Source organism: Osmerus eperlanus, chromosome 21 (genome assembly GCF_963692335.1).
Source record: "Osmerus eperlanus chromosome 21, fOsmEpe2.1, whole genome shotgun sequence".
Classification (NCBI taxonomy): domain Eukaryota; kingdom Metazoa; phylum Chordata; class Actinopteri; order Osmeriformes; family Osmeridae; genus Osmerus; species Osmerus eperlanus.
The window spans coordinates 9647763-9658948 of record NC_085038.1 but is presented as its reverse complement, the minus strand read 5'-3'; the positions used below and the strand labels follow the sequence as shown (position 1 = coordinate 9658948).

At 40.8% G+C, this 11186-nt stretch overlaps 2 protein-coding genes across 5 annotated transcripts in view; both read left to right on the top strand.

The window, feature by feature from the left end:
* Positions 1 to 261: 261 nt before the first annotated feature.
* Positions 262 to 3376, top strand: nhlh2 (nescient helix loop helix 2). 2 transcript variants are annotated; one of them, XM_062446870.1, is made up of 3 exons: positions 262 to 830; positions 1103 to 1150; positions 1588 to 3376. In XM_062446870.1, the coding sequence occupies exons 2-3, from the start codon at positions 1141 to 1143 to the stop codon at positions 2001 to 2003; spliced, it is 426 nt and encodes a 141-aa protein (XP_062302854.1). In that variant the 5' UTR covers positions 262 to 830; positions 1103 to 1140; the 3' UTR covers positions 2004 to 3376. The 2 variants fall into 2 exon arrangements, with proteins under 2 accessions (XP_062302854.1, XP_062302855.1); XM_062446871.1 differs by lacking the exon at positions 1103 to 1150.
* A 5328-nt stretch (positions 3377 to 8704) lies between these two features.
* LOC134007289 (vang-like protein 1) overlaps positions 8705 to 11186 on the top strand; it is a 32713-nt gene continuing 30231 nt past the window's right edge. Inside the window, exon 1 of one of the 3 annotated variants that reach the window (XM_062446635.1) lies at positions 8705 to 8839. The gene's annotated coding sequence lies outside the window, so the exon portion shown is untranslated. Of the gene's footprint in view, positions 8840 to 8896; positions 9078 to 11186 lie in introns of those variants that run through there. The other 2 variants (XM_062446634.1, XM_062446637.1) reach the window with 2 other exon arrangements.

Here is an 11186-nt window from a genome sequence, read left to right as displayed (position 1 = left end):
TTGATATCAAGATACATTTCGTAAAATCAACAAAAATTTTTTTTGGCTACATATTGTTTCAGCGTCTTTTTCCAGAGCTCATTGCTGGTTTCACTTTGCCCACTAACCCCAAAGGAGGGAGAGCTTGGAGGGGCCGAGGGGCGTGAGCAGAGGGAGGGAGGTGTGTGAAAGGGAGGGGGCGGTGTTAGACAATACCATTCCTCAAATATATTCCATCCCTCCGCCTCTCAAGTGAAGCTTTATCAGCTGGGATCGGTTGGATCTTATCTCGCATATAAGCCGTCTTTTGGACCTGATAACATTTCGGGAAAACACAGAAGAGGAAAGAGCGGATAATCTATGTGCTTTATTATTGACTGACTCTTACACTCGGTGCACGAGGGCCTTTCTTATCGCCGTCATCATCTCTGAAGAGGGAGGACAAATATCTACACTTCTAGCACGATCTTATCAACAAAACAATCTATTGTCTGCGCGCCGGGGGGTCACACGGCTCATCTTGCAAGAGATTTTTAGCCTTAAATCAGAATCTTTCAGAGTTGCAGAGTTTGCTTTAATAACCTAATCTTACATTTTGACGACTCTTAAGATAACCAGTAATTTTGCTTAATTGCAGGGCTACATGTGGGTCTTTGAACTGATAGTTAGGCTAACTTGTGTGCCCAAAAAGTAAACAGCAAATTGTCTGACGGCAACTAGCCGATATTAATGGTTGGGAGGACCAATTAAAATGTTTTGTGTCCAAAACCAAAGAGAAGAAAATAGTTAATTTGTAATTCTATAAAATACAAGAAATCCTTTGAGATTACCTGTGCCTGAACAGATTCAAGGTAAGCATCTAATATTTGTTGTTGAGCACAGTTAATTTGATAAAAACACACGCAGGCTTAGAAATAAAAGGAAAACGTTATTTTTTCGTGTGACAATGTTTTCAAAAATAACATAGATTTTTGTCCAGACCACTGATAAGCCCTACACCTTGATAGTATATTAGGGACGTGCCTTTTTTATAACCTTGTTGAGAACAAAACGTTCAGTTACCAAATCCAATGTCCAGCAGATGTCAACATTTTTTGCCTTCTTATAGTTACATGCTGTCAAGTCATTCCGCTCGAGCCAAGCAGATGTGTTGATCTCAACATGACAGATGGTGATTTTGAATATGGAATATGTTAATTCAAATAGAATGTTTTCTCACAATATTTACCATAATTTGTTTTCGTAATGTAGAACCTTTAAAAAAATGTTTTAATTGAATTGTCGTTAGCAGTTTATAATATGTGTGATAGAAATTGACTTATAAAAGGCCTGCACACATGACTCGAAAATTACAAAAGTGCAAAGTAAAAAAATAAAGTGCAGGCAGACAATTGTTAGGCTTTTGAATGCATGATTACATTATGTTGAACTGAAAGAGAAACATTTTAATTGGTTCACTTCACGTCATCCTTTTTTGCACATGGTGAACGCCTTAATTTAGAACTAATTTAAAAACATTTCTTTACTTTTGTTTTTAAACATTGTTGTCGTACAAGAACAAGAAACACTTCAAGAAAGTATATAATCTATTATTTTACTTTCTTTCAGGTATTTGGGATAGAATAGGCTCTGGTAAATCACAAAACAGACTGAAAATGATGCTGAGTCCAGACCAGACTGACTCGGACCTCGCATGGGGTCAGTCCGACCCAGAGTCAGTGCTGAATGACATCAAGGTTGGATGCCTGTCCGACGAGCCCATGGAGGGGGAGGGGAAGACGAGGTCGCTGGCCCCCCCGGCCCTCAGCAGGGAGGAGAAAAGGAGGAGAAGGCGCGCCACAGCAAAGTACCGCTCGGCCCACGCCACGCGCGAGAGGATCCGCGTGGAAGCTTTCAATGTTGCCTTCGCTGAACTGAGGAAATTGCTGCCGACTCTGCCACCTGATAAGAAGTTGTCCAAGATTGAGATTCTGAGACTTGCAATATGTTATATCTCTTACCTAAATCACGTTTTAGACGTGTAGCCTATAGTTAAAAAGCAGAAGTTATCTGGTGCCAGACCGAAACATGAGTGTTACATTTTAGACAAATGGAAGTTGTCATAAGGAAAACGAGATGATGCTGACTAAATCTGATCTGGCGAGATCAGTTTTTTTTCCTGAGGCACTGAAAAGCATCAACTCTCGAATTCGCATGACAACCGAGCAGACAATGCAACAAGCGCTGAGTCGTTTGAGTTAGCCTATACGATGCAATAATTTGACACATGGGACATATTTAGAACACACGATAAGCATACATGTTTAGTGTCCACCAACCCGAAAAATAGCACTCAGTTGTAGGCCAATGGATAATTTGATGAAATGTCACCCCCCATTGTTTTGGGGAAATTAGGCTTTTTTTTCGTTATGAAGTGACTGTGGGTACCCAGATGAACGAGAGAAAAGGATGTAAACAAAATGATAGCTGCTCTATAGAAATAGTTTAGATGATGTTTCCTAAAGGAAAAAAATATTCAATGCATAAGTGCCACTTATGACACATGAAATTGTGACTTTAATCATTCTTTTAATTGTCTATTGAATTATTTATTTAAATGTGTTAATAACGAAGCTTATCTAATTTATTTTATGTTCATAATAGGCAAACGTATTTTGTAAAAATGTCCATTGTTTGTATTATTGTATGCTTATATATTTTAGGCTGTGACGTTTAACTTCGAAAGTGATTGTGTTGCTCTTAAAATGGCACTTTCTGTTAGCCTATTTATTTTTACTCTGTTCATTTAGTATGTTAAATTTCATGTCACTTATATTGTCTATCAATGGCGACGATGAGCACTTCATATGGGGTTAAACCCATTAAACATTAAGTTCCCTGCGTGTTACAAAGGGAAGTTGCAGCAGGCCCACAAAACAGTAAACAAAAAGATGACCGAAATTGTAAAATATTTCACACTCAATTTCAAATGCGAATGATTCTAAGATATTAAATTAGACATTAGCCAAAATATAATTTGATTGACAGAGAATGACAGATAATGCCTCCATGGTGAAAGGCGATCAATTTACAATTCTGAAGCAAACTTCCTTTGCTGTGACCAAAAATCATTTCAAAATAGTCAGATATGTTTTTTTTAAATGTTTTGATTTAGTCTACCTAAAGCTAGTCGTTCATTTATTTATGTATTTGTCTCTGTTTTGTATTTGAAAATACAATAAGTACTTTTATAGCGAAGAAAAACATATCCTCTATCCAAAGATTTTTTGTCTCTTCAGGGTTGTGTACTTGTTGCTTTATGCAGATATTTTGTAGTAGAGTTATTGTGACCGCTGGTTTATAATGAACGCATTTTTCATATTTTCCGGTGTTTTTTTAATTAAAATTGAAAAACAAAAATGAAGACAAATTCGTTTTTTTTCTTGAAAATCTGAATGGTTGTTCATTGTAAATTATTGTTTGTGGCATTATTCGCGTTTGATTCCATTTCTGTTCCAATTCTGTTTTCAGTCAGAATAATTTGGAGTTTATAGGCCTGTCTGAAAATATCGCTATATGTAATGTTCGTTATATGTAATGAAAGGTGCACTAGTAACTGCGCTTGCTGACTTGCAAAATGTCTGCCTAGACTAACTGTGCGTATCATTAGAATTATAGATGGCGTTTTACGGCAGTAAAATGTAAGTATGACGTCAGGTAACACTGACTGATGATGCATTCACACGCATACACACACAGAGGCACTGGTCAGGGAAAAAGTGTATATGTGTGATTTTTTCCCTGTGCATGTGTTTGCTGCTCCTCCTCGCTGGCTGAAAGGCGCTCTCCCCAGAGAGGGGGCAGGTGTTACTCCAGACGAGCCAAGACAACCAAATTACTGGCCGTCTGGCACCTCCCGTGGGAAAGAATGAGAGAGAGAGAGAGAGAGAGAGAGAGAGAGAGAGAGAGAGAGAGAGAGAGAGAGAGAGAGAGAGAGAGAGAGAGAGAGAGAGAGGGCGATGGAAATTTATGAGTGTGCAGGCCCAGCCATGTAATATTGCCAAATGGTAGCAAAGTCACCATCTTTATATTCATATATTGGTGCCAGATATAGGCCATGGGTTCAGGTACAAAGATAGATTAAAGATAGACGCTAAACTGTACTAATAAATTGAGTATTCAATTAATGTAGAACACAAATGAGAATAGTTAGATGTATGTGCACAAAATACATACATGTCAACAACAATTTATACTGCCAGGAATCTTTGCTGAAATGAGGAAAGAACCAGTCCTACAGTACTTTACCTGGCATCCCATCCGCCTGTCAGGCTTAATATCATCTCTTTATCAGCCTTTCACATTAATCAGTGACATTGTTTTTAATGTGCATGGTAGCATACTTATTCATCCAAATCGTATGACCATATAACCACATGCTCTCTCTATTTGCTGTAAATCTACTCCTTAAATAATGATTGATGTTGAAATATTGGAAATCTATGACCAAGCATTGATGTGCACTGCCCGGAATAGTTTAATTTACAGAAGATATGAGGCATTGTAATGAGCCAGGGACCTCTCTCATGGCCAAGCTTCTAGAACCGGTATAAAAGCTGGGGAAATCCTGGACACTGTTAAAAACAATACTTGAAGTACTAATTATTTTGTGTGCTGGGACCCGATCTATTCCTTTACCCAACATCGTCATCCTCAGGTGGTCACCACAACAAGCAAGGTCTCGCTTTAAATCTTTTCATCTGTGGAAGAGAGAAGGGGATGTTTTAGTCCTGTCCAAGGTCTCCACATCTTGCCGGCACATTCTCCAGATCAGAAAGATGACCTTAAAATGTCCACACAGCCTTTCAATCATCCTGCCCCTCTTCTTTCATTTTCTTTCTCTCCCGCTTTACCTCGATTGCAATCCTGTCATCATTGAAGTTACTAATTCAATATGTGCTGGAGTACCACTCGTTGAAGCTGTTTACCAAAGAAACACATTAAAAACAGTTGTTTTACTGTTTACTGTTTTTATTAGCCTTCTGAAAGCCAAATATATTTGTCTCAACATGATTATTATGTAAATTTTATTTGACTATTTTAGCATGGATGTATCTTGCCCCGCAATACATTTCCCTCACTGTTCCTTGCCAATTGTTTTCACTCCAGAATCTAAACCTGCAGCCCAATCATACCGTGGCTGACAAGATTGGGCCACGGTGTTCTCATATCTTGTGAGCATGAAGTCCATCTGTAATTGCATGAGCTGCTGTAGAAAGACCATGTGGTATTCCAATCCCAAAAGGTTCCAACAGCATCAACCCTCTTCAATTTATTCTTTACAGACTCTTAACAGGGAGAAACTGACAGCCGAAGACCAAACTGCTGTGGGCAGTGAACAGACTGCCAGTGTGACCAGTGCATATGTGTTCGTGTATGTGAAAGAGCCATATTGCCTCTCTTCCCCTCCCCATCGCTGTGGATTATGTAATAGCTGAGGTCTACAAGTGACCATATGTCAGGAGGTGTACAGACGGGCCGGGATTACAGTCACAATTACCAACATTTGGGCTTCTTCTCCCCTCCATCTTTCAGGTAGACTCCTCAAAGCCTGAAGTAGGACAACACACACGTTCGTTTAATTCCAAGGTTGGATAGCTTTGTGTAAATTGGGACAGGAGGAGAGAAAAAACGATGACAACAAGCAGCCATATGTTCATTGTGCGAGGAACAGCATTTGGGGTTTTGTGCACCGCTCCACTTTTTCACCCTTTCCTTTTACCTCTCTGGGTATTTTGACAATGTTCAATGTTCAACCCCCCTTTCTCCACTCCTATTCCTTTTCCCCGCCTTCCACCTCCATCAGAGACTTACCCATGTGTGTGTGTGTGTGTGTGTGTGTGAGAGTGTGATGTGAAGGGTGCGTGTGCAGTAGCAGCAAACAGCAAGCAGCAAGCAGCTCCAGCAGTACAAAGGCAGGTCCATGTGTTGAAATGCGGCCCTTGGGATGGGACGTATTATCCCTGCCCACTTCACCAGCAGGGTCCCTGGGCTGGAGCTGGCTCGTGGCCCTTTGTCTCCAAACAGATGGAAATGGGCAGAGGAGGAGAGCGAAAGGGAGGGAAGAAAAGAATGGAGAGATGGCAGGGTAGGGGGGGAGAAAAGAGAGTCAGTCTGTTCTCATTAACTCTGGTATTGAAGGCGACGTAGCCCCTCACAATGCATCAGCAGCAGTGGATAGTCCCTCACTCATTCAGGCTCACGCACCGACCATCTGTACAGTGGGCACGTCACAAGGTGTGTGTGCATGCATTAGCCAATGCAGCCCAATCTGGCAAGTTAAGATGCGATATTCATTGGGTTTCTATTTGGTTAAGATCTTTCAAATCAAATTGTATTGCCTTTGTTGCCTTTCAATCTGAAGGAAGTCCCTAGATTGTGTGTATGGTGAGCCACAAAGGCCCTTTCAGACGATGATGATCTGTTGTGGACCCTTTTGGGGTTATGATTTACAAAGACAATTTTCATTATTGAATCTACAATTATGGTAGATAATTAAAAGTATAATATATTTAATTGACAGTGCTCACTCATCAATATAATGAATTAGCTATTGCAACAAATGCTTTGTGGTTTTTAGTATAGTTGATTTTAAGCCCACAGCATTTGCCTGATAATAAAACACACAAACTGTCAAATTTGTCATAATTCTATGGCCACAAGCCACCTGACTTCAAACCAACAAAATAGAAATAATTTGTCACACACTAAATGTAATAGGCCACAGCAGAGAGAATCTCATTTGGATAGGCCTAATAGAAAATGTTGCTCTTCAGAATCCAAGCCCCATATGGTAGTATGAAGAATTTCTCTATCTGTCCCCCTCCCATTTGTGTATCTGTGTGTGGTCTCATAAACTGTATTTCCTTTCACTTCGTCTTCATGTAAAATGCTTTAATTTTTCATCCCTATTTTTACCAAAATCCCTAAACTCATAAACTCTATGTCTTTAGGGAGGGATCCATCCATCTTCCGGACACTAAATTTAATGATCTCAGGGTCCCACCTTGCAGGCTCAATAGAGACCATCTGCACGCTTACCGCGTTGAATAAACGTAAAAGCTGACAGTGCGTGCTGCAACTCACACGGCGCGCGTGACTAGTAAATGAGAGCGCGTGACGCGTGTCTTGCCTAAACACACAACTGTGTAATCAGATTTACTGCTTTGACTTTGAATGATTTATTCACGCACAGAGGGATCTCTTTTGTCAAGAGTCGGTCGAATATCTATTGAACAAAGGCCTTGGCTGCTCCACAAAGTTATACGATTTCAATTGAAAACATAATTATATATATTTTGGGTTTGTAAAGTAGGTTACTTCTATGTCACATAACATTCATGATCATAAATAATACATTTATAATTTGTCCCTATTGTCGTTGTTGTTGTTTGCCTTTGCATTCATTTTAGTATCATTTCAACATAACCCAATGCTTTCCCTATCATAATTAATAGAAATCCAAGTTGCCAGGCGGAAGTTGTCAGCAGGATGGGTCATTATTCTTTACAACTGACAGCAACTACTAAATGCAATACTCTTATGAGTCCAGAGCGGGGCGCACTAACCTTAAAATAGGAAGAATTTGAGGACTCCTGCAGAGTGAGATTATCACAACGTTATTGTAGTTTGCATCATTTCATGTCTTTCATGATTTTTTTTACTTCTGTTACATTACTTTGAACAATCAGTAATAACAAGAAAGTGAGCCATTGAGGTTTTGTCCATTTCAGATATCCCACCCTTCATAATACACCCTGTTTGTTTAGCCCTCAGAGAGGTGTGAGGAAAGGGGATCAGGGGTCGTGCCCTGGTCATGACCCCTATTGTGTTCTTGGCGGGTGTGTGTGGCAGGGAGGGTCTAGGGTTGGAGGAGTGAGGCAAGGATAGTCCTGTAGGCATATTACACAGAATCACCCTTATGTCAGAATCATCCTCATCTGGTTCAGTAAATCAATACGTTCATTCACAGAATATTTCGTTTATGGCAGACCACAATGCTCTTGAGTGACACAAGAGGCCCTGCAGAGAGAGAGAGAGAGAAAATACTCTTATTTACATTCCACTTCACGAGCCTCAGTGATCCCATTGTTGTCTATCACTGACTGGATCCAAACAACGTGCTTGATCTCTGTATGGTCCAGTGGAACCCGCCGATGGAACGTTTCACTCATCACTATCTGTTGTGCCTCTCATCTGAATGCTACTTTAACAATTTGGCGGATCCCACTTCGTAATACAAGCTACTTTGACTAATGTAGTGCTTTAATATAGATATAGGCGTAAATAGAGTTAATTAGGCTATATAATCATTACTAAGATAGGCATTAGTGTAGCCTACTTTAGGATTTTGCCTACATTTATAAAGAATATCATGGTCCCTTTACTCCACCTGGTTTCCAAAGCTATAGCTATACAACATGTCAGACATGTGTTTCGTTCCACCAAACCTATGTTGCCTTTCGCTCTTCATTGTGTTCCCTGAAAGTGACTTTGGATAAAGAATAGTTCTACGGAAGTGAATGGCGGTAAACCAGTAGGCTGATTATGATAAATACATTCATATTAAAATGCACCGATTTTACAGTTGTGTGCCAAATAACGCTATTCCCCCTAGCGCACCGTGTTCGCACTACAAACTGTTTCAATATGCTATAATCTCGTTGAAATGCTGCCCCCTGTAAAAATTGTGTGACCAGGGTAATTTACATGGTTACCCTGGCTGGCTGCTCCCTCCTGTACCGTGCGCTCCAGGGCGAAGTATTTCATTGACATTTTTTAAGAAATCTCGATACCACGGAATGGTATCTTTGCCGTAAAGGTGAGTTTGAATGTTCCGTGGTGCGAGGGAAAGATAACCATGTCAACCAGGCTATCTTGGCAAGAGTTGCCATTCGTTTTATTCTGTGAATGCTAGACTAGTCAGCCTCTTAAAATGTGAGTTCAGTCGTCTTGTTCCTGCTTTAACTTAGGTTACAGTAGACAACCAGTCTGTTTTCAGTCTTTTGTCTGAAATTGAAATACCAGTGTATTGTATGTCGACATTTGGACCGAAACCGGTAAGTAACTTGCGAACACGCCCTTGCTTTTTTGCGAAATGCGTTTAGAAAGTGGCTGGGCTTGTCGAGTCTACAATATTACAGACTGCTTTCAATTCAATTGGATTGAACGCATTCAACTCATGTCAGCGTTGGGTGTGAATTAACCTTTCATTCTGACAGTGTCGCAAGTTTTCTAGTCTTTCTAAATAGATACAGTAGTCTAACAATTATATTGACATCATTACAGCTAATGTTGTCATTGCTTGCAAAGACACTGACATAATTGCTCACTTTGAAACTGTATCCCATGACGATTTTGTTGCTCACGGTTCACTGAATTGTGTTGAAGCTACACCTACGGGCTACCCTGCATCTACACACAGGCGATGCAGTTACCTATTTAGATACCGCTCTGTGTCTATTTTCCTTCAGAATGGCAATATAGTCTCGGAAGGAAGAAAACAAACAGCTGTGACATGTAACCAACTGTGAATGGTTCGTGAGGCCATGGTAGGAACCGGGGACTTTCCTGTCTAGGTCCGCCATGATTGGACCACAGGTATAACGACGAATTGTTGGGCAGGCAGAACAGCTGTAGCTTCGCATATCTGCATGGTGTCGGATTTGTCCAACGTCCACTCAGAATGAAACGAGTGTGTAAGCGCGTGTTTGTGAAACATGTATATGTATACAGGCCTTGCTTACATGTCAGAAATAAACAGCCTAATTCTTCAAACATCCAATCCTATTCTCGCGGTCAGGGGAATGACACATATTGTCAGATGTCTGAACAGCCTTCAGTCAGTTTAACAAAACCTAGATCAAATGAGGGTACTTTTGAGTTGGAAACACCCTGCTATATCTTTTTAAATATTATTGCGCTTTCAGTAGCCTATGGTGTAGCTGTGCAGGCAGCAACTACTACATCAAATAAAACTTGGGGATAGGAAAGCATTTTGTAAAACATTTTGTAGTGTTGGGATTCAATTATATTTTGCACCTGAAAACCCTTTGTAATCACGTCCAGCGATGACATATGAACTAACTTGTAAATACATTACACTGTCACACACAGTTGCACAGGCCATGCCAATCATATTAAAACCACTGACTGTATTAAGACTGGTAGCCTACAAGTGTACACAGTGGCAGACTACCCATCTAACTCTTCCTTTCAGAGCCAGGATGGGTGTTAGTGCTTATAGGAAACGCTGAACAATCGAACGCCTTTTTGTTGTAAAACATGCCTGACTTGTCTGCTGAAGAGAATGCACTCAGCAGTGAAAACGCCGGTCTACTCCTGCTCATGAATAATGCAGGCTCACATTATCATAAGTCTTTTATGTGTACACTCAGTCAGATGTCAGGGGGATGTGTGTGATTATAGGTTGTTTCCTAGTGGGATTTGACACCCACCCACCCACCCCCCCTCCCACCCCAATCACAGACATCCCAGTCCCTCATCCTCCCTTCCGGTAACTGGTTCTGGTTTGTGTGTCTACACATCTTACACTACTGCGAAAAGGAATATTTTAAAGAGGATGAAATGATAGCTATACCCAAAGCTCTTCAGACTCAGCGTGCACATGTGTCATAACATGAGAAGCTTCTCTAAAATGTGTCTGGGAAAGACTTGTTCTATCGTGGTTATGAGAGGCATGGAACAACATTCAATGGCACGAGGGGAAGCAGTACTTAAACAGTCCCTTTTTACTGGTACCAGCAACGCATGTTGGAAACGCTCACAAACTCCATGCTCAAAAATCATAATGATCCTCTGCTGTAATCTTGGGTGATGTGGGACAGGATGCTGTATGTATGCTGATGATGAGAGGATATACTTTTAACAGCATTAGCTGGGCTCTAAATCCACTAATCCGCATAGTTTGGAAGCCTGAGTGCTCCTACACATGGGGTTTGTTGCACCTATGATACTAGTGTCATCAACTCCTGACAGGAGCTTGATGTCCACGTTCCTCGTGTTCCTACAGCATGATGGGCTGTCTCAGACGGACTGCCAACAGTCTCTGTCTGTCTTTCTCCGTCTGTATGTCCATCTCTCTCCCCCCCCCCCTATCTCTCTGACGCTAATGGGTAGCTAAGAGAAAGGGGGTGACAATGTTGATA